Here is a 24,165-nt window from a genome sequence, read left to right as displayed (position 1 = left end):
CTCCAAGTTATAAATAATGCGATAATTTGGCTTATGTACACAGTATCGGATATCTTTTTGTCTCTATATACAGAAACAGCTCTCAAAAATATGTTAGATTCGGTTTATTCTGGCCCAAGAAAATCTATAGCTTCATCATTCTCATGTTAATTGGTTCTTACAATTGCAGTAACAAGGTTTCTGAGTTATTTGTGTGTACTGTGTAAGAAAATATCACTCTTGAGATTCAATATCAGGATAATGTATACCGGTTCAAAGCAGTATTCTGCCTAGTTCAGACGTTAGCTAAGGCCTGCGCAAGCCCCATAAACATGACAGTCCATATGCCTATTTCCATAGGCGCTGAATCACTCATGTTGAGTCGTTGTTCACAAGCTGACGCTTTTCAATCATACCATCCTGTTTACGTACACAGCAACAGTCGGGCCTTTGTTATCATGTGTACTCTGATATTGGAAGAGTACATTCAGTATTTTCCCATCATTACTGTTCTGATAGCCACTTCTACCAGCCTCCTGCAGCCTGCAAAGCTCCTATCTGTGATCCAGTAAACAGCCTCTTCACACATTTCCTTAACTCTGTCAATAACGCCATGTTACCAAGAATTGGGTATTATTAGCAGATTATAGCATCTGCAGTGGTTGGGTGGGCAGTTTAAACTGCAATATGGTACTTACCGTTATTTTCCAGGAGCGTCTACTAGGCCTTCTCCCTCATCTCACTTAACAAGATGCCAAAAATGACGTCATGTGTTCAAGGGACTAGGGCAGCACTTAAAAGGGGGAACAAGGAAAGCCTTGAATTGACTATACGGCCATTCTAAGGCACTTGGACTGTCCTCCATCAAATATGTTGCACTCATATTATTGTGTGAACTAATCCGATTTAGCCTTATTTAATCGATGATTGTAACTCATTAAAATATAAAAAAGGCCATATCAAAATGACCCAACTAAAGAGGTCTTAGTCGACTAAGAGGGCAGCCCTGATACCTACCCTCCTGTACACAGAGAAGCAGTGATAATGGTGGCGTGCCAGCATTGCAATTTTACTGACACAGCTTTTAGGATATGCATAACACCCATAAACTATCAACGTCAGTTCCGGAAAATAAACCAATGAATTTACAGTCATAGTTGACCTTACTCTGCATTCTAGATCATTAGAGTACTCAGTTGGAAAAAAGGGTGTTGAAGATGTGGATAATTTAGCATAAAACTGCCAAGCAATCAGTTAATGTGGCCGCTGCTGTCTGCCTGGTGTGAGCTGCTGCCGTATGTGGGAAGCAGAGAGGATTTTTGTATAGCAGTAACACAGAAAAGGCCTGATTGGAACAAGTCATGTATTGGGTAATCAGCTAAGTCAACAAATCAGATAACCGTGTTGTAGACTGATGCTGCTTCAGGGTGTGGTCTTGACTTTCTTCCCTTCCAGTCGTCCTGCCCTGCTCTGGGCGCTATCATGTGACGTCTATCAAGGTTTATGCTCCCACTACATTTGGGTCCCTCCCTGTATCCCTCTCCTCTCAGCCCTCGCCTCACCAACGTCTCGGATCATTACTCAATATTGGTTTGGTGTGTGGTCTGATATGGATTTCTAGCTGGCGTACTTTATCACTAGTTATTCGATTCGACTCTGTGTGATTTGCGTTTTGAGAAACAGAAGGAGAGTGCTGTGTGTTGTGTGACTTTATGACTCTGACCTTTCTTGAGTCATTAAAATAGCGCTGCCAACGATGACTTGACATTTAAGTCGAGACGGAAGGCCGGACTCCCTTTCTGTCCTCTGCTCTATATAGTCTGTCACTCTTTACGACGCTATACAAGGCCGCGAACAAACAAATTTATATTGATCTGCATAGGCACTCTTCACGTGATTTCCAGACATTCCCTAGTATTAATTACACTTTGTACTATATTAGTTTAGCCTTACATGTAAGTGCATGTATCGTTTTTACATGGTGCTGAAAATATGTATAGTAGAAGACCATCAGTCATGTATAAGATATTAGGGAGGACTTAAACCAAATCATATCTACAACATTATTTACATTAATTCAGATTGAATGGAATGTTTTTCATTGTAAATACATCTTTTGCTGAACCAAACACAATGAACCGTTCTTTATGGGTATTCATGTGAGGATTCGTGGATTGCTCAGAGTGGGTATCTTGTCTAGTCTGTGATATAGATACTTCTGCAATGAATCGAACATCCTCGTATAATGTTAGCTGACATTCGGATCACTTCTCATAAATGTGAGATTGTTTCTACTCATTGTACATGCGACAATACATAGAACACCAAATCTTCCTTCACCATATAAGAGTGATAGAAGTATGTAAAGACATATCAAACATACAGTTTATTGGATATGTTTATATGCATGAGTTAAGAAAAGATTGAGAGCATAGCACGTGTGCATACTATTAATGCATTGATTGGTTATTTTCTTGCAACTCATATAACCCAAATCCATGATAGATGTCACTCACTAGAACATATCCATATTAAGGGTGAGTGAGCTGTATTGCTCTCTTGAACTGTGATTGGCTGTCGTCGTAGTGATGTGGTTATGGTGTGTGACTGAATAGTGTGAATGGCTGTAACTTTCCTATTCTTATATTGTAGGAAGTATTATAACAATGCCTTATTATAAAAAAACGCTGCGATCAGTTAATGAGTGTATTTAGTTTTTAACTTGAAGTGTGATGTTTGGTGTGCATGCATGTGCGTGTCGCTAGTGACATCAACCCCACAAATGGTCTTTCGTAACTCATGCATACTAAAAGTCTCAATAAACCTGTTATTGTGTCTAACATTACTCTTTTGAGACAATTCGTGCATATTCATGCTGCTGTGTGATAGACTGTGTGTGTACGTGTGTTAGACGTGTGATAGTGTAGTGTAGTGCTAGTGATGTGATGTGTGAATGTGATAGTGTAATTCGATATTGGTCTTTCTCTGGTGTGGTAACTCGCTGCTCGGAGGGAATCCTCCGATGCGTGTGTGCTGTCGATGTGTGTGTGTAAAGATAGATGTGTGTGTGTGTGTGTGTGTGTGTGTGTGTGTGTGTGTGTGTGTGTGTGTGTGTTTGCATCTGTGCGTCTGTGTGCATAGTCTGAGAATCAGTGTTGGCACTGCAGACATTGTGTTTTCTTTTTGGGCAATTATAATTGGATTATATTTGGAAAAATATTCAATCAGATTTCTGGTTTGTTGTCTTTATTCTGAAGCCATGAAATACAATTGAGTGAGGCTGCAGCTGTGCCATACCACAGATGACTGTGAAAGGCTAAAAAACAAACCAAAACGTATTGTACATCTCTGTAAAAGGAATAGTTATACTTGCTGGAAAATATGCTTATTCTCTCTACGCTAAGTTAACAAGCATCTCTTTTGAATAAAAAGTAAGCATAGTATTATATTTGTTAAATCTGCCCAAACTCAAATATATAAAAATAAGTTTTAAAGTTTGGAATTTACAGGGATGTGATGTACTGGAATGATTTATTTCCAGAAGCTTCCTTTAAGGTTTTACATCTCTGAGCATAACATTTCTGTACGTGTAAGAAGTTGGCATTGTTTTTCTTGTCTTCAGTTCAAGAATTTTCTTCGCCAAGATCTCCCGGCCCTTTGACAAACTCCAAATGTGGGTTGATTGTAATGGAAACTGTACTTAAGCATGTGGAGTAGCTGGGTTTTCTGGTTTAAGCCTTCCAGTCCACTGTACTGCCTTAGTAGTTGTTGATGATTCAAATGTAGTCCTTTCAACTGTATTACTTCCAGGAAGACCTTCAGTCACTGACACACTTACTTACCACGTTAACATAGGCCTAATGGATCACTTTAACAAAATAGATGTAAGCACTAATGCATACTAGCATTTCTCAGTGAGCAGCAGCTGGGAGGGGGTTGAACATTGTTAAAGACTTCTAAATGAGTCATCTGAAAAATAAAGATCCTTCCTGCATGAAATCTCAGATGCATTATAACCTGCCAGACTTTCACCACTGGCGAACCCCACTGGTCAGCAATAAAGCTCCATTAGTAGGTAGACAAATCATAAACAACAGGAGCAATGCCCAAAACAACCAGAACAGCTAAAACAAATAGATAGTGACTCCCCGGAGCACAGGGATGAGATATACCAGTGTGTTTGTATGTTTTAGCTAATTTACTTCAAATGATTTACTTGTGCTGATCCAAAGCATAAAATTAATAATGCATTATCCTGCAGCCACCAGTTCATTTCAGCCTATGATGATATGAAAATAAACTTGCAGGGACAGGCACATTTGGAATCGGCAATCCATCACGATGAAGATGTATAACTTTCTTTTTTTGTTGTTGGTGCATTTCTTTTGTTTGATGTTAGAATTTAGAGCAAGCACTGAATACAGAATGTTTGCATTCTCAGTGTGTTTCGCTGGAAAATCACAAAAGACAAAGAAAAAAACATGGATTTTGTGAAACTTGTTTGAGCACACACATGGTAAAATACATGGCAATATTCACACCAACCTTGCATCTACTCACAGTTGGAAGTTTGAAGCAAATTAACAGGAAGGTGCAGGGTTCATGACTCTGGTCCCTGCATCTTCGATATCCGTGCATCATATGATCCTAATGGACCTTATAAAAGCATTGGGATCTATAAAATAGGACCATTAAGCCCTCCCCACGTACAAGATCCACTAAAACAAGAGAAACAAGAGCTTGCATCAACTCTCTTTAGAGCACCCTCTCAATGTAATCTGACTCCTAAATGGACACACACACACACACACACACACACACACACACACACACACACACACACACACACACACACACACACACACACACACACATACGGTACACGCACACACGCACACACTTTGTAGTCACATCTGTTCGCATGGAGTAGGGTTTTCATGTACATCTGGACTGGGTCATTCCCTGAGTGTACGTGTGGGTGTGTGTGTGTGCGATTGGGTCTTACTCTCATTATTCAGAAACTCTACCCAGTTGTCATATTCCTCTCTCATGTGTTTTCCCATTCATGTGAATGGTTGATTACAATTGGAATTTATGGATGTGTGGACCTTCAAATGTGGTTTGTTTGAGGTTCTGGAAATCCAGTAGCTGCTTTCGGGCTTGATGTGGCGGGACTTTGACGGATTGTCCTCCTGAACTTTGTCCTCAGAAGAGAACGATGACAGGATCATTTTATGGAGCCACTTCATTATCTTTGCTTTTTAGATTTAGATGAAAAGTAATCTATAGGTGGGTTTATGTTCAACTTGTAATATTGATATACAGATACTTTACCTTTTCATCTAAATTGGCACTGTTTTTAAACAGCATTTTGTAAACTACTTTTTAAAATTCATACAGAAAAACAGTTTTTTGGTATCTGCAAAGGTTAAGTGTATTATGTGGTACTAAGTGTTCCACTTTCCACGAAAAGACGAAAGTCAATAAAGTGAAACTTTAGGACCTAGTGAAACTTTATTTTGAGACGGAAAGAAGTAGAAAGGTTTATTCATCATGGCCCATGCTGCGGCCCATCTGAAGAAAGCTCGCGAGCTTGAGGCAAATCCAGAGTACAGAGCTCTAGAGAAAACCAGGGAGAGGAGAAAACGGCACCGTGAGAGAGCCGAGCGAAGGAAGCAGGTAAAACGCACATAATTCTCTGTCAAAAGTATATTGTGTCAAGTTTTTGTTCTCCGAACATTTTAACAACCCGCGTGCTTTTTGGCTTATTAGTATACTTTCATAGGACATTGTGTGTGAGTTGTACTGGTTGCACAGATGTGGATGTGGTTGATCATACAGTGGTGTGGTTGCTGCCCTCTCAGATGATGTGTTTTGAACTGTGAGGGACATGGATGAATGTGGAGTAGATGACAGATGTGAGAAAAAAAGCTCTCGCTCAGTAAGGTGGTCACATGCTGGTGGCATGACCTTGTTCGGAGCAACCTTCTGGTAATATTTAGGATAAAATAATACGTTGGTTATTGTTTAAAGTTCATCAAGGAGAAAAAAAAAAAAAAAAAGGTAGCGAAAAAAGTTCGTAAGAGAATTGTGTTTTAATGACTCAATTATTGTTTTACTATTATTTTTGCTTATGACTGCTAATGGCCCAGTAGAGATTTGGTGTTCCTCCAATGCACAGACACCATACAGTGTGTAATCCAGCATCCTCTATTACATGACCGACTGCAGATCAAATCCAGTACAGATACAGAGATTACAGCTGGTTTCCAATCAATCCAATCTCTGTTTGGGGTGTGTTCAAAGAAATGATCAAGACAGCAAAAGCATATGTGACTTTACAAACATACACGTTTGCAAGTCTATTATAATGTGCATTTGAATTTATATTCTAAAGAGACATACTGATATATTATCTGAAATATAAACCAGCATCTAGAATATTCTGCAATTATAGCCATGAAGGCATGTGTTCATAAAGCCTCATGCACATCTGAACTATGTCTGCATACCTTACATTTTACACATTCCGTAATAGTGAAAAATGATTTGAGTGGTCCGTGTGATCTGATCTTACGACTGTGTTCAGGTTCAACTTCTGTCACTCCATTATTACCCTTAGCATTCCTGGAGAGCATCACAGCCCATGGGGTCTCCAGCCTGACCCAAAACCAGCTGTCATGTTCCCCACCCAGGGTACACAGCAAGGGGTTGTGGTCTGCATTGGAGAGAGGGTCTGGAATCGTAAAAATAGCTAATGCGGGAGAGACAGTGAGGGTCAAGGTAGAGCTAGAGGAGTAGTGGGCAAGATAGGGCCTTGGATAGACTCAGTCCACACCAAGAAGACTTTTTACAGGGTTAAGGGATACAAGAGCACAGAGAGGGGAAAGAGTGTTGGTAATAGGGAAGTAATTGAGATTTGGCAGGCATCATGGACCAATTTAATGGATTGTAAAATTGATTGATGTGGTTAAGAAGTGGGCAGGAGAGGCTTTTACCTGAGGACGCAAAGTGAGACACTACAAAGATTGGACCATACAGTGAGCGGAGTGAGTTAAGAAAGGCCACCGCTTTTGGTTATCGCTTGGAAGTTATACACCGATTTGGATTGTTACCATGGGAAACGCAGCAACATGTAAGGCCTGTGGAACAGAAAAAGGTTTGAAGACCACTGGGAGTGACAACGATTTAAAACATCACACTGACTACTACGGAAAAACTGACTCTGGATCTGAAGTTGATGATTCACTGGTAAGAGGTGGAGAGAGAGCTTTCAGGCTTTCTGTTACATTGAGGAAGTGTTCAACAAAGCTTGTTGTTATTAATCCCTTTGCTGTGGGGAGCGTTTGTAGCTGTGTGAGCTTGGTCATGGTGACATTGCTTGTGAAGTGTCTGACTTGATCCTCTACAGGGGTTTGGCCTCGTTGCAGGCATCTGATGAAGAGTTCGATTGTGCTGACCTTACGAGTTAACACCCGGTTGTGTTTGATTGACACGCTGCAGTCTTATCCCTAGAATCTAAAACATTGTCAACACTGTTGAATCAATACGGCCAGTATTCCTTTGCAAACGTTTTGTGACAATTGTGTACTAGAACAGTAGATCCATACATTTTATTAATAAATAGCATAAGCGTAAATGTTCATTATTAGTTGATATTGACGTATCCAGAGAAAAACTACTAAATATTCCTACTCTCTTGAGTCAAAAAAAACAAACAATCAGTTTACTAGCACATACACAGTATGTACAGTATGTATGTGCTAGTAAACTGATTGTTTGTTTTTTGTTTTTGTGTTTTTTGGTCCAAAAAACTATTTGGGAAAATTAACTCAGACTTTATATTAGATTCGACCTGGACATCTTTAAAATGTGATCTGTATTTTACCCTACTTGTTTACTTATATCACCATTCATATATGTACTTATATGATTCTGTTTTCTTCAAGTTTGTACTTTGTTGGTCGAACGCACTTATTGTAAGTCGCTTTGGTTTAAAGCGTCAGCTAAATGCAATGTAATGTAATGTAATATTTTATTTTGTGTTTTCCTTTATTATTATTTCAAATAATCTATTTGATTACTTCTGTGGTTCAAAATGTTATGTGCTCTCACTACATTGTTACTATCAACATGTCAGCTCTCATACTAAGGTTAACCTAAAATTCAGCGGGTACATCAACATAAATGCGGCAAAACATTTAAAACAGTGTGTGTGGGGTGTGTGTGTGTTGCAGCTGCTTGTGCAGCCTTAGTGTCTGGTGGTTACATTTAGAAAAGCTTACTCAGATACATTTTGATGCAAGCAGGAAGTCCTACTTCCATGCATCCTGTGAATCCATTTATATAAGTATGTTATATTAAATACACTCCTTCATGCACAGCCAGAGCAAGATACTTTTATCTTTATAAATTGACTTGAAGGGTATGTAAAAAGAAACACAAAACCAAACTGTGAAAATAACCCTTAATGTTAGTTCATTAGTTATATACCTCATGCAAAAGAAGCTTGTAATTCTGTTAGATTATTATGTATTAAATTGCTGTTTTCATCCCTCCAGTCCGACAGTAGCACCAGTTTCCTGAGGGCTGCCAGAGCGGGGAACATTGACAAAGTCCTGGACTTCCTGAAAAACGGAGTAGACATTAGCACCTGTAACCAGGTAAGAAAACTTGAATGCCTTTTCTCTCTCTGAAACCACTTACACTATTTGATGTCGAATTTGCGATGAGCAACAAAATGCATGGACTTTGTAGGGTCACAAAGTCATGGGGTGTTTCTCAATGACGTTTCCGCCAAATGGAAAAATAACAATTTTAACATTTTTCTTTTTTTTACATTATTGACTGTGTTCTAAATAATAAATACAGCTACATTTGGCACATCAAACATGTATTCTGTTTAATGGTCTATTGACCACAGTTACACACAGCAAATGCTGCCGTCACAGATGTAGGTCAAAGCTGTTAACTGGCCTGTCGGTCAGACCTGATGGTCTAACCTCTCCTCTGCTGTGTCACGTGCATCACACAACAGAGCTGGGTCAGTGCATTCTTTAAACTGCTAGGCTGCCCTCACAAGATCGTAACCCCCCTCACAGCCACTACTACTCCCGTCCACTAAACTCATTCTGTCCTGGAGTCTCCGCTGTATTTGAAGGGCCTACTCTGACAGCTGCTCCCACCCACCCTCACCCACATTCCACTGAGCAGGAGGGATTTAAAAGGGTGCAAAATACTTCCCCCTAGAACCCTCTACACCCCACCTGCCCTGTCCATGTCAATGTGATTTACAGAAGTCACAAGGTAGCTTAAAACAGCACGTGGAGTGTGCTTTCAGTACGTGAGTCTGTGTGTTTGTGTGCCTTTGTTTTTTTTATAGCAATTATTTATACACTGGTCTGTAATTGGTTGGCAGACAGGAAGTAGCATCCTCCCACTCATAGCTCTAATTGTTGTCATGGGTTCCATGGGTTTTGTTTAGTATACAAAAACAAAACAAAACACAGCCCTATTCAGTGCTGTGATTTGACACCCTCTCTCTCTCTCTCTCAACACACACACACACACACACACACACACACACACACACACACACACACACACACACACACACACACACACACTCTCTCTCACAAAAACAGACACACACACACACACACACACACACACACACACACACAGAGGACCCTCCCTGCAACAGGAGAGCCCTGCCCTTCATAGTATCTGTCAGGGGTCAGATGATCACATTTGAGCCCGTATAAAGTGCCCAAAATACAAGTGACATTTTCCTAAATGTCCTTCTGTTTCTGATAAACAACATCCACAAGCTTTATTGACCTTCAATTCAAGGCTTGGGCCTACACATATTCCTGAACGAATATTTCTTGTTAGTGTAATCCAATAAGTCAATTGGCCAATTTCATGAATGTAAAGAAACAGTTTCTGACATGCTTAAATGCATACATAAGCTTAAAGGCATACACACACACATTCTTACAAGTCGAGTGCTTAAACCCCTCCTCCAGCATGTTGTTCAGCAGTTTGTTTGACTGTGACAGACAGTGAAACTGGATCTGATTACCTGTTGACTTATATACTGTCAAACAACTGTTTTAATGTTATCATGGTCACTTGTTTATTGATCTGCTGTCAAGGTTTGATTTTAAACAGTTTAAGTTGATGTTACTCCCTGGCGAATCTGTATGACTGTACTTGTTTCTGAAACGATTCATATTAATAACCATATTAATATGTTGTGTTGATGGCAGCTAAGGGGTTGGTTTCTCCACACCGTGTTATGAGCATCCTGAAAGTGGTGATGAGATTTTCCCCAGATTTGATGGCATTTTAACCTTAATGATAACTCAAGGAGAAACCAATTTCCAACCCAACCTTAGTAATGGGAGGCTAGATGGTGATTCAAAAGTATCATATTAACAGCGATAAGCGGCAGAATTGCTCTCAAGCAAATGAGTTGATCCGAGTCATGTGGAAAAGCACTCTACACAATTACTGAACCATTATCTATAACAGTACTGTCAGCATAAAGTTGGGGCTGAGAGCAACAACATACATTATATAAATCTTAAATGTAACAATCAATTAATCTGCTATGACTTTAAACAATGGAACCTTACATGTTTTTATCAAAGTTGTACATAGAATAGATCAATAGTAATATCATGTGTGGACTCAAAGACAGTGGGAGACGCTGGAAAGTCATACAGGATTCCTGTGTTGCTCGTGGCGGTGTGTTCATTGCTCACTTATGCGTCAGATCCTAGAAAGCAGCGACAGGGTGGCCAGGGCCAAAGTCGCGCGCCAAGAGAAGAGAGCTGTCCAAGTTAGGGACACATAGAGAGAGAGAAAAATAGATACTTTCCCTATCTGCCAAGTCCAAAGATAAATAAAAAACATTCTTGACTGATAAATCTAACTCAAGCCAGTGAAAGGTATTGCATACTCAAGCATGTTTTTTATATAATATCTTTTTGTAAATGATCTGCGTGTGTGAGAGTTTTTGTCCCATACAACTGTGTCATTTGTGTGTGTGCATGTGTGTGTGAGCTGTTTTATTTCCATGTCGACACAATTAAAGGCTGGACTTCTTCTCTAATCTACCCTAATGTTAATCCTTGGTGAGTGATATTACTCTCTAATCTGCACGCATTTACATTACTCCCCCATTGGCCTATGAAACAACACCAAATAAACGTGACCATTTTTTTTTACCATGAGTGATTATAAAAAAGGTCAAGGGTCATAGGGGCGTAAATCTTAATCTGCGTTGGACGGAGCTCAACTGTTTCACTCCTGCCAGAAAGCACTACAAAATGCCAGGGATCACTGTGTTGGGCTGAACGTCCATTAGCTAAATGAAGCTTTCACTTACAGCTCAGAGGAAAAGCAGATTTAGAGCAGAGTGTGTGTGTGTGTGTGTGTGTGTGTGTGTGTGTGTGTGTGTGTGTGTGTGTGTGTGTGTGTGTGTGTGTGTGTGTGTGTGTGTGTGTGTGTTGTGGGTTTTACTTGTCTCTCTGTTGGAATACATAATGGGGAAATGAGATTGAAACCCTATAATAAGATTACATCATTCTTGCTGTGTCAGAGTCCTCCATTTCAGAACTGAGCCGAACCTCAACTCTCTGCAAGCGTTACTGCAGCACAGAGCGTCTAGTCTCACATTTGAAGTTGTTTAATCTCTCGCCTGTTTGCACCACAGTGAAAATAGACTGAGGGACTGTATAATGTTATTTATGATCTACTAAAGTAATGACATTAGAGGCATCCACATTGCAATCTCATAAACCTGATTAAAATCTCTCATAGGGAATATGACAAGCGTCTGCAGCTCAGTATGACCACACCCAACACTGGATGATAGGTGGGGGAGGGGATGATGGTGAGGATGATGATGGTGGTGATGATGATGATGATGATGATGATGATGATGATGATGATGATGATGATGATGATGATGATGATGATGATGATCCCAACGATTTCAAAACATTTACTTATTGTTTTACACATTTTTACTGATAGTTCTCAATGATTTACTGGTAAAATATTTTTTTATGTGAACATGTTTGACTTTTTTTTTCTATTTCATCTTCTAATTTTAATATTTGCTGCTTCTCTCTGTTATATATAATCATAAATGAAAGATAAGAGTTGAGATAATGAGCTAATAAAGCAATTAAAGCTATATTTTCTTTTCCTAAATAATTAATTGAATAAACACATCAATACCTTTTTAGGTATTTTATTGTTGTACAGGATGGTTCTCATAGTTACCATATAATGCCACACCATATACAGTATATATTATGAACTTGACCAGATTATTTACTTAGATACTACCTCTTAGGAATGCCCTCTTTTTTTCCTTTATGAAAGGTTGACATTTTCAGCAGTTTCTCAATATGAGTATCCATGTTTGTGTGTGTGTTGTGTCAAACATATCCTCTGTGACTATGCAGAAACCTGACACCCCTTTGGCTGTTTGGCATTTGGCAACTCAGAGAGAGATAGAGAGTGACTGAGTGTATGAGTGTGTGCATCATTTGGGTGTGTGCATGTGTTGAACGTGCGCAAGAGGAGGAAGGAGGGAATGATAGTGGTGTAGGCAACATAACAGCTCGTCTTTTACATCAGTGCCAGGAAGAGCTTTCAGAGCCAGGAGCCATTTGTCTGTTACCCATCTTGTAATCGACTGGTAGAGCCTGCCGTGGAGAAGAAGGCAGAACGAGCCAGAAGCTTGGATTCAAACAAGGAGGGAAGAGGACCGCTGTTGATGGTCAAAATCCAGCTTCAAGCCCCATTAAACAGGCAAAAACATAGAAAACAGTGAAGAAAGACTTACGAAGGGAACAGAAAGAAAAAAGACAGAAAGAGATTGACGTTTTCTCGAAAAAAGTAAACAGGATGAAAACGAAGTCCCAATTTTGGATCCTCTTTTAATTTCGGAGATACACAGCGCGGAATGGAAGAAGATGAGGATGAGGTGAATCGTTCTTCTGAGTGTTTTTACATGTCTTTCTCAGAGAAAATGTTTAAGCCTGTGTGTTGTGTGAATTGATATGTTTTGGAGCTGTCAGTGTGAAAATGGTTTACTCTATTCTCCTGCTCTGCTGCTCCTACCCTGTAGCTCTGGTTAAAGGATCAGAGGCCTTCAATGTGATGCTCACCTCGAAGCTGCATGAGGGAAAGATCAGCCACGTTTTTTAAGTGATAAAGAAAATAAATAACTAAAAAAGAAATACAATTATGAAGCACAAGACTTCAGAAACTTGACATTATACTGTAGGCTTCACAAAGTATGCAGATTTGTAGTTCAATTCCATGAGCACCCCTCAGTTACTCACTATCATTCATTGACATGTGTTTTCAAGAAGTCTTATGTTGATTATTTGTTTCCCCTAGAATGGTCTCAACGCACTACATCTGGCAGCAAAGGAAGGACACAAGGGCTTAGTTGAGGAACTGTTGGAGAGAGGAGCACCTGTTGACTCTCCCACCAAGGTACGTGCACAAAATATGACTATGTTAGTTGATAGTTGTTGTATTCTACCAGCTTCCTAGATACAAACATATCACAGTTTGATCTCTAACTATACATGGGGGACGAAGTGGAAAAAAGTAAGGAGGGGGGGGGGGGGGGGGGGGTTGAAAGTGATAGCTGACAGAAAGAGGGAGTTGATGGATAGGACATGTATGTAAGTAATATATAGTGGTATCAGTTGTAAAGTACTAAGTCAATTACTGCTTCTGTCTTGAATTATGGAATCTAAATGGCAACAGAGGTGTTGGACCTGAGGGTGATTTAGGAGGAATAAAGTCATGTGAAGAGAGTTCATTTGTAATTTTATATATTCCCAATAACGTGTACTCCATCTAGTCTGACATGAATTTCTTTTCTGGATAATATTTTTAGATTTCTTTCTCTTTAATTTCACACTTAGAGGTGGGGTAGGTAATTTTGGAGAAACCAGCTAGAGTGCGCTAGAATTTGAAAATACGCAGCCGGAACAAATCTGCCACTTCCTTACAGAGCCCCTCCTCCAACACACACGAACGTGCACATTACCAATGAGGGCACGAGATAAGTTTGTGCACATATGGAAGGCTGACAGGCAGGTAGGGCATCCAGTTATTTTACCCGGGCCTGCTCAGATGATTGGTCGCGCTTTTTACAGTACTACGGCTTCCAGAGATGAAATCTTTTTATGGATTTTTTGTCAAAGCACTTCAGATATTCATTGCTATCGGGATGTTAAGAGCATTCCATGGAATATAACAAAAAGTGTATCTCGAGTCGGTTTCTCAAACTTACCTACCCCACCTTTAACACACACTGCTTATTAATAACAACACACATAACACATTATAGAGCGTTTCATAGTGACTATAAAACAAGGAAAATTATCATCAACTTTATAATTACTCATTTGTTAATATTTTGCTGGGAGGATAGTGTGTTATAATATCTATAATTTGAAAAATAATACCATATAATAATTGCAATCATGTACTGCACTGTAAAACCATAGTATACACTATAGACATGGGCGTGCAACTGATGCTATGATTATTCAGTAATGAATTATTATGTTACTTTACCATATAAGTCCATATAAAATGCTTTGTAATGTGTTGTGATTCTTCTTATAAAGCATTATGAAGATGAATTTGTGCTTATAAATACAATAAAACAGTATTATAGGTGTATTATAACGCATAAAGTTATTTTGCATTTATATTGTAATGCATTATAGACATGGGAATCATAGAAAGTGTTACCCAGCTTTCAAATCAGATGTATTAACTCTTAATATCTGCAAGAAGTTTTATTATTAAATATTCTAGATTTACTGGAAGGAGGCACAGGGATAAGAGTGATGGTAAACTTCTTGGCAAGCTCTTCCTCATGTGACTCTTTGGTCTAATGTGTCAGTGATCTCACAGCTAGCAACAGCAAACAGCCGCCAAAGAATCTGTCCTTGGATCGACATTAATTTAGCCTTTGATAATAATAATAATAATAACATATCTGAGATCAAGTCATTGGCATATTTAGAATGGGAATCATTGTTTTTTTAAAGAGGGGATATTAACAGAGGCTTCTTTGACCATCACACATTTATACTACATCACTTTAAAGTAGCTGTAGTAAAGTGTTTATGCCCACACAGGATGCACACTTGGCTGGTAGCTGTTACCCTTTTTTTCTCTGCAGAAAGGAAACACTGCCCTCCATATTGCCGCATTGGCCGGACAAGAAGAAGTAGTCAGACTACTGGTGAAGAGAGGAGGAGATGTCAACACTCAGTCACAGGTGAGATGCTTCATAATGATCAAAAGCTATAAGGGAAAACAACAGCATGAATATGATCTTACACTACTACATGTATGTGCATATGAACTGTTTGTCTCTACAGAATGGCTTCACTCCACTCTACATGGCAGCCCAAGAGAATCACTTGGATGTGGTGCGATACATGTTGGAAAATGAAGGGAACCAAAGCATTGCAACTGAGGTAAATGAATGCCCCTATTTCCCTTTTTTCTTTTATTCAAATGTATTGTATTCACCTATCTTGATTATGCTTGTCTTCTTCTCCAGGATGGTTTCACTCCTCTGGCCATCGCGCTCCAGCAGGGCCACGACTCTGTGGTCTCCCTGCTGTTGGAGCATGACACCAAGGGCAAGGTCCGCCTCCCTGCCCTGCATATAGCAGCCCGCAAAGACGACACCAAGTCTGCCGCACTGCTGCTGCAGAACGACCACAACGCTGACGTCCAGTCCAAGGTGAGGAAAAGCGACGAGGAAGAATCTAATGGAGGAAGAAGGAGGGTCTATGTGAAATGTCAAATTGGAGTGGAGAGAGAGATTAGTAAGAGTTAGAACAGAAAGCCCTCTCCGATTACAAAATGGGAGAGGGAAGGAGGAAAAGAAGGAAGCAGGACTAAGTGTGTAATAATTCCTCTGACTTTTCATCTGCACTCATTTGCCTGCAATTGATTTTGATTTTTTTGATTGGATTAGATTTATTTCGAATGTGTAAAACAATAATACAAAAATGTAACATGAAAATTATTATACAATACAAAATTAAGCATTGTCATATTGATATACAAAAATATTACTGATTCTAAATTATATGTATAAACAAATGACCTACTTAATTACACATCCGAAAAGGGGTGGGAAGAATTTTACACTTATTAAATCCCACCCCTTCTCCCCAAAACTAAATTATTAACATATATACAGTATATATATATATATATTTTTTTTAAAGAAATACATTTGTTATTGAAAAACAAACAAAACAAAAAATAAATAAATAAACAGATAAATAAACCAACAAATAAAGAAACAAATACATAATTCAATTCAAGACTTTGATAGTATTAATGTACAGAGCTTCTCTCAGAATGGTTTGTTGGTACACAAATGTGCTTCTGGTTTTCTATGTGTGTGTCCCTTTGAATGTACCCTGTGATTTTTGTGACAAGTCCCTTTCCTAACAACCCTACATCCTATTCCTATCCTTTCTCAATGCGTCCTAACCAGATGATGGTCAATAGAACCACAGAGGTATACAGACTCCTTTAATTCCTTTCAGCTTTTTTGTCCTGATATTTTCCTCATACAACTAGGCCCTATGCACCGATAATCTGAGTGCATGCAGCTGTACTACACATTCCCGCATGGCTGAAGTTAAAAGCATTGTGTTGTATTAATAGATTCCAGAGAATGTTAGTTTATTATATTTTAATTAACACTTTTTGATTGTACTTAATGAATCATTCTTAAAAATGTATTAGCTCTCAATATTTTGAAACACTAAAAGTATTTAAAGGTCTCCTATTATACGGTTTTTCATCAATATATTATGGGTCTCAGATATATACAAAACATGTCTCTGAAGTGTTTAGCTTGAAATACCAAACAGATCATTATAGCATCCCATAATCCCCTCTGTTTCAGCCCTGTTTCAAAAGTGCTGATTCTCTGTCTGTTACTTTAGATAAAAATAAGGAGCCACTCCCCTTTGCAAGAAATTTGGACTAAAAAAACCACAATGGTGCTCTAGGAGGAGATTCAGGTGATAAGGTGGGGGGTGTTACCTTGGTTGGTGATTGGCTAATGGCTACACAAGCCAAAACATGGATCAGGACAAAAAGAGAGAGAATCTTTTTTCCTGAAACTTTCAGAATCTCCTTACACAGAGGGGACACATGTTAATGTATAAAAGACAGGAAAAAGTGGATTTTGCATAATAGGTGACCTTTAAATCATGTATCCCTTTTATTTAGTGCTTTATCTCTGCATAACATTCAGCATGTGTACTTTAAAGCACGTTGTTAGCATTGTTTTTCCTGTCTGACACACGTTATTGATCTTTAAGTTAACTCTGTTTTTTAAATGCATCATGTCTATCAGAATGGGAAGGTAAGGAGTGAACACACCTGCAACAGTGCACTGTAGATATTTATATATATGGCTTATATATAAATGTCCATTTGTCCGTGCAAGCAGATACACATAGCGCATAGTTGCATGGTGTATTGAAGTTTGGATTTGTAATGTCTTTATGTTGGAACCTCGGTTTTCAAAAATCTAAGTGCTTTGATTTCTTCACCGTTTGATTTTTTCAGCAGGCATGGTTGACTTACAGGGTTTCTGCATGCATTATGTATTGCCTGTGCTATTTTGAGGCATGCCCGTTTTTTATACTTCTTCTTACATCAATGTGTCTAGTTCTTTTTTTCAGCATGCGGCCTTTGTGTAATACTGCTTCAGTAAAGTCAGATTTATTTGCTGAACAATCTGGTGATTCTTGCTTTTTGATTTGTCTTGCTTTCTTTATATCACTTTATTTATTTTATTATTTCTTTCGTGACCTGATTTATTCTATTTTACTTTTTTCTCATATCCAACTTTGCTTTTCTTTTGCTACTTTTTTCCATTTTTCTCAACCGCTGTTTCTTTTCCCTCTCACTCTCTCCTCCTTTCCTCTCTCTTTGTCCGTCTCAAGCAGAGCGGGTTTACCCCTCTGCACATCGCGGCTCACTATGGTAACGTGAATGTCTCCACCCTGTTGCTGAACAGAGGAGCTGCTGTGGACTTCACAGCCAGGGTATAGCCCCATTTACACTTAATAAACCATACCAAGATATTTTCTTTTATTGACACTTGTCTTTTTACTTTGAGGCTTGCAGAGCAGAATGTTTACAGTTTAGCATAAAGCATATAACGTTTCCTTTTAGTCTTTATTTCCTTTTTTAACTGCATTTTCTCTGAGCCTGTCAAAGATTGCATTTGTTTTGCATGTTGTCAGATGCATTGATTTCTTGAAATTGGTCCATGAAGTTAGTTCAAGTTTCTTTGGATGCACTTGGTTAATAAGTGATGTAACTGTCTATTACTACCCTCAACTCAGAAACAGACAGACTAAAACCATACCAACTATTATTAAATAGATTGTAGGACTTTCCATGTGATGTGGAATTTTAATGGGATTTAAATGATACTTTACCGTGTGAATTGAATATTTATTCGGCTAAAGTTAACTTTTGTGCCTTTTTGCCTCCCTTGTCAGAATGGAATAACACCTCTCCATGTGGCCTCCAAGAGGGGCAACACCAACATGGTGGCCCTGCTGTTGGACCGTGGGAGTCAGATAGATGCCAAAACCAGGGTGAGACTGGACACCAGCGTTCATTAAATGTTCTAATTTCTGCACCCACTTCCTAGTCAATTTCCTCTCTCTGTCAAAACACACAAACTGGATTAATGTCTACACTTGTTTATATTTATGTGTTTGTGCCTCGTATGTGTGATTTTCTCACAGGATGGGCTGACCCCTCTGCACTGTGCAGCCAGGAGTGGACATGACCCAGCAGTGGAAATTCTGCTGGAGAGAGGAGCTCCCATCTTAGCCAGAACCAAGGTACTTTATGGCCGCACAATTGATCGATCAGCATACCCCAGAATTTGAAAGTGTAATTTTTCTATGATCAAAATAACAAAGGATTTTCATTTAATTTAGTGCACATGCTTTCTACTTGTTTTACTTCTCATCTCTTTCTTCAAGTGTACTAGCTTTTCAATCTACTACCTTTGTGCTTACACAGAACGGACTGTCCCCACTACACATGTCAGCCCAGGGAGACCACGTAGAGTGTGTCAAATTCCTGTTGCAGCACAAGGCGCCTGTTGATGATGTCACACTCGACTACCTTACAGCGCTGCATGTTGCAGCTCACTGCGGCCACTACAGAGTCACCAAACTTCTGCTGGACAAGAAAGCAAATCCCAATATTCGAGCACTGGTAGGGATAAACAGGAAATAACAATTGTACATATACAAAAATAGTGAAAAGATGTCATACAGTGTTACTGTAAAATTCTGTGGTCATTTACCAATACACAATTATTACCATGTTATAACTAAGTATTTAAATGGCCCCGAGGGGTACCAAATCACATGCAAGAATCAAACAACTGGCAAAAATGTAATGAAACTACATTTCCAACTTCATATGTATGTAAACATAGTATTTATCGGTTTATTTCTCTGTTGCCCTCTCTATCAGAATGGTTTCACTCCTCTCCACATTGCCTGTAAGAAGAACAGAGTGAAGGTGATGGAACTGTTGGTCAAATATGGAGCCTCCATTCAGGCCATTACTGAGGTGAGATACTTTTTAGGAATATCTGAAAATAGAAACTTTAAATGCACACTTTTCTGTATGCTCATCTTCCTGTCTGTCTCTCTCTTTCTCTAGTCTGGTCTGACTCCCATCCATGTAGCTGCTTTCATGGGCCACCTCAACATTGTTTTACTACTGCTTCAGAATGGCGCATCTCCTGACGTCCGTAACATTGTGAGTTCTGAAAAATACTTTCTTTAACTGTCTGTAACCAGTAGTTAAAAATAGATATAGCATAATATAAATCATTTTTTCACTACAAGATGTTCTAATGCAACAACCTATTAAGTTGGGGTTTCATTCGGCAAAGCATCTCCTACAGTAAACATTCTGTCTGTGCAAATCAGCGTGGCGAGACAGCTCTCCACATGGCAGCACGAGCAGGTCAGATGGAAGTGGTTCGCTGTCTGCTGAGGAATGGAGCGTTGGTGGATGCCATAGCCAGGGTGAGTCAGCTGTGGCATCATCACAGTTAATCCCTGTTTCTATCCGTCTATCACGAATAAGCAATATTTCTTCCACTGAGTTGCATACAGTACATCTACTCATGGGTCATGTCGCCTGCCTCAGCTCTGGATGCTGTGTGTCTATCTTTTTCTAAAACAATTGCCTCTGCCTGTCTCTATGCCTTTTTATCCATCATATACAGGAGAACCAGACTCCCCTCCACATATCGTCCCGTTTGGGGAAAACTGACATTGTCCAGCTTCTGCTGCAGCACATGGCTCATCCTGATGCTGCCACCACCAACGGCTACACTCCCCTCCATATTTCAGCCAGAGAGGGTCAAGAGGAGACGGCTGCCGTGCTTCTGGAGGCCGGAGCCTCACACTCACTGGGCACAAAGGTGAGCAGGGGATCGAACCTGATGCGCTGAGACAGCAAAATATCTGAATCAAGATTCTTCTTCTCAAGTTTGACATCAACAGTTTGGACATGCAGGTTTAAAACTAAGTTTCCCTTTTCCCTCAACAGAAAGGATTCACTCCGTTACATGTAGCAGCTAAGTATGGGAGCCTCGATGTAGCAAAACTTCTCCTTCAACGCAAAGCTCTCCCTGATGACGCTGGCAAGGTGAACCAAACATCAGGATGAGTTGTCCACATTATCTGAATAGAACAATTAATATTCAAATGCACAGAAATGGTCTAAGAGGGCAAAGTTATTCATTTCGTAGAGACAGTCACAGCACAATTTATGTTTTTGAATAAGAATCATTAAGACAATGAGTAGGGACATGAAAAAGAACAAACCATGAACATACACTGCTCCATTACACAAATATGAATCATTTATCCAATTATTTTTCTTACAGAATGGCCTGACTCCTCTACATGTGTCAGCTCATTATGACAACCAAGAAGTAGCTCTGCTGCTGCTGGAGAAAGGAGCATCGCCTCACACAACTGCAAAGGTTAGACAAAAGATTTGAAAGAAGAAGTGCTTCGGACACCAATATATATATATATATTGTAACAAATATATATAGGTTAATTTTTAGCCATATGGAGTTGTGTTGTATTCCATGTAACTGTTCACCTTCCTCTCTTTCCAGAATGGCTACACTCCTCTCCATATCGCAGCCAAAAAGAACCAGACAAAAATTGCTTTAGCACTGCTGCAGTATGAAGCAGAGACCAACGTTCTGACCAAGCAGGGAGTCAGCCCGCTACACCTGGCAGCCCAGGAAGGACATGCTGAGATGGCCAGCCTGCTGCTGGGCAAAGGAGCTCACGTCAACACAGGCAACAAGGTCACAAAAAAACAAAGACACACTTTCATACTTCTGCTTGACCCTTGTTTAGATTTTTATTAGACACTACTATCTATCATGAAGGGTAGCACCATTTAGTTCTCAAATATTCACAGGACATAAGAATATCATTCAATGTCAACAGGGATTAAGTTACAGGTTTTTCTGTAGTGTTACACTAAGGCACGGGTCTCCAACACGTCGATCGCGAGCTACCGGTAGCTCACAAGCCCTCAATAAGTAGCTCGCCAAGCAAATCCAAAATGTAAAAATACACACACAAAAAAAAAGGAAATGTAATTAAAATAATCTACCCTATGCATAAACGAAACCTCAATCATAGCGAACTCTATCTACTTACTACAACTCTATATCTATCTAACTTCCCCCCACCCCCCACAATAAATATCGACCAATCACGTTCTTGCTTGATTTGCGGGACCAGCGTTGCAGGCGGGAAGAAAAGCAATGTGGAGCGCCGCCTCACCGCTTCTTAAGGAGTTTGACCGTGATTTTCCTTCTGGCAGAATCTACACAACACAGCCTAATCATGCCAGCCTACAACACATGAGGGGCAGAGTTTTACTCTGTGTCTGTGTTGCAACTTGCATATATATGTATTGCACTTGACGCACACACATGGCGTAAGTTCCACTAGGGACAGGGGCGACATGTCCCCCCCACTTTTCGAAATCCCGTTTGTGTCCCCCTACTTTAAAAATATGTTTATTATTATTTTTTAACTCAAGCCGTCATCGCCACGGAGGAGCATAGAGCCTCTGAGCGAGCGAGACAGAGCGAGAGAGCTAGAGAGAGCACACCTTTATCTATTTAATGTAGGTGTAAAAAATAAAGTAAGAAATCATTTCAAGGTGTACTATAGGTCAGTTAAAAAAAAAAAAAGTTTAAAAGGGGAGTGATTAGTAAAATATGCTTAAATAAAAAGAAAGAATGCTAACTAGGTAACATAAGATAAGAATAAACAAGTTTAAATTATTTGTTATTGTTTGAGATCATATTCTAAAGATTTTTGGATTATTGAAAAGTATACAGCTCCCTTTCATATGAGAGTTGAGAGCTGTATCCATAAATTCATGTTGTGCTCAAGTGCACCAGATTGATGCTTTTAACTTCAACCTTTAAAAAAAAATCTTCCCGGGGGGGCATGCACCCGGACCCCCCTAGAGGGTGTGAGGTCAACCCCCAAATAAAGCAGGTTAAAATAATTAATTTGCATACATTTTCTTTTAGTACACAGTGAAAACGTGCCCCACAGACCCAAACAGCACAAACAGGTTAAAGGCAAGCATATAATAATGTTAAATTGTGCTAAATATATACACTGCAAAAAAAGAGGAGTAAAAGTAGCCCACGACTTGTTTTATTTTTTGAAAGTAGCTCTCATCCTAAAAAAAGGTTGGAGACCCCTTCACTAAGGCAACACTGTGTCTTGTATGTTACAGACCGGACTGACGTCTCTGCATCTCGCTGCCCAAGAAGACCGAGTCAGTGCAGCAGAAGTACTCGCCAAACACGATGCCAACTTGGATCAACAAACTAAGGTACAAACACACACTTATAACTGTACGAAGAAACACACTCAAAGGTATGAACAGAACAAATAAAGAGTAGTTATGTAATGTAGTAACGTTGTTCTTAAGGGACTATTACTGTAAGTTGCTTATTTAAAGTGCATTCACCACTGGAGGTTGTGTTTTAAATGTGAATAGCCTCACTACCAGTAAATCAAAGTAAAGTAGCACACATAAAAATGTAGCATATCTGCCACCTACTGGCTTTAGGGAAGCATGGCAATCATTAAGCATACGTTCATCTACATCATTCAGGGTGCTTTATATTTAATATATTTAAAGAAAAATACACACTCTAATTTAAATAGTTTTTATTAGTAAATAATGATGTTCCAAAAATAAATAGTCCCTCCGTTGCCTTCTGCACAAAACATAGTGCAAGGTGGTTGCTATGCAACAACACTAACAGCAAGCGAACATATTAGACAGAGAGCGTTGATCCATGTTATTTGGCTGTTTATTTACATTAATGTGTATGTTGTAGTGCCGAGAGATAGGGAGTCAGAGGGCGGGTGCAATGATGGTTGTAAAGGGTACTTTATTTAAGAGCTGGAAAGGACATGTTGTCCGGTTGCAGTCCGGGAAGAAAAGAGAGTGAAGTCAGGAGGGCACACAACATATATAGTGAAACACATAACATGTGTCCGTGTGGAACAATAGCCCCAGACTGTGTTAGTTCCATGTATGAATGATGTCCCAGTGTAATTAATAGGTGGTCACCACACAAGCCCCCCCCAGAATTCAAAACATGGCCAAAAAAAAAAAAAAAAAAAAAAAAAAAAAAAAAACTCCTCGCGTCGGGCAGAAAAGAGCCAGTCCCCGGGGGAGCAGGAGCAGCATCCCCGGGAGGAAGGAGCCGTGGACAGGGGAGAGGCCAGACGGCCGCGCCGTCCGAAGCCGCGTCGAGGTGAAACCGTGAGCCGCCGTAAGAGGATGAGGCCAGGCAGGGTCCCGGAGCGCGCCACCACGGCGCCGATGAAGGCATGGGCGACGTCCAAACCCGCCGAGGCGAAGGAAGAGGCCAGGACAGGTCCCGGAGGCCGCCACCCACGGGCCGATGAAGGCATGGGGCGACGTCCGGAAACTGCCGGAGGCGGAGACGGGGTCCCGAGCGCG

At 39.8% G+C, this 24,165-nt stretch overlaps 1 protein-coding gene across 1 annotated transcript in view; it reads left to right on the top strand.

The window, feature by feature from the left end:
- The window catches only part of LOC104957102 (ankyrin-2-like), a 41,508-nt gene that overhangs the window by 16,901 nt on the left and 442 nt on the right, over window positions 1-24,165 (top strand). Inside the window, exons 2-22 of the mRNA XM_010784716.1 lie at window positions 8,541-8,642; window positions 13,405-13,503; window positions 15,218-15,316; window positions 15,420-15,518; window positions 15,605-15,790; window positions 16,559-16,582; window positions 17,432-17,440; window positions 18,027-18,128; window positions 18,591-18,689; window positions 18,843-18,941; window positions 19,126-19,323; window positions 19,588-19,686; window positions 19,780-19,878; window positions 20,052-20,150; window positions 20,354-20,551; window positions 20,680-20,778; window positions 21,020-21,118; window positions 21,260-21,457; window positions 22,921-23,019; window positions 23,534-23,582; window positions 23,855-24,124. Coding sequence (XP_010783018.1) covers window positions 8,541-8,642; window positions 13,405-13,503; window positions 15,218-15,316; window positions 15,420-15,518; window positions 15,605-15,790; window positions 16,559-16,582; window positions 17,432-17,440; window positions 18,027-18,128; window positions 18,591-18,689; window positions 18,843-18,941; window positions 19,126-19,323; window positions 19,588-19,686; window positions 19,780-19,878; window positions 20,052-20,150; window positions 20,354-20,551; window positions 20,680-20,778; window positions 21,020-21,118; window positions 21,260-21,457; window positions 22,921-23,019; window positions 23,534-23,582; window positions 23,855-24,124 — 2,425 coding nt within the window. The remainder of the gene's footprint in view (window positions 1-8,540; window positions 8,643-13,404; window positions 13,504-15,217; window positions 15,317-15,419; window positions 15,519-15,604; window positions 15,791-16,558; window positions 16,583-17,431; window positions 17,441-18,026; window positions 18,129-18,590; window positions 18,690-18,842; window positions 18,942-19,125; window positions 19,324-19,587; window positions 19,687-19,779; window positions 19,879-20,051; window positions 20,151-20,353; window positions 20,552-20,679; window positions 20,779-21,019; window positions 21,119-21,259; window positions 21,458-22,920; window positions 23,020-23,533; window positions 23,583-23,854; window positions 24,125-24,165) is intronic.

The sequence above is a fragment of the Notothenia coriiceps genome, unplaced genomic scaffold (assembly GCF_000735185.1).
Source record: "Notothenia coriiceps isolate Sejong01 unplaced genomic scaffold, NC01 NC01_scaffold00026424, whole genome shotgun sequence".
Classification (NCBI taxonomy): Eukaryota; Metazoa; Chordata; class Actinopteri; order Perciformes; family Nototheniidae; genus Notothenia; species Notothenia coriiceps.
The sequence above is the reverse complement of the archived record's forward strand: the minus strand, read 5'-3'. Positions and strand labels throughout refer to the sequence as shown.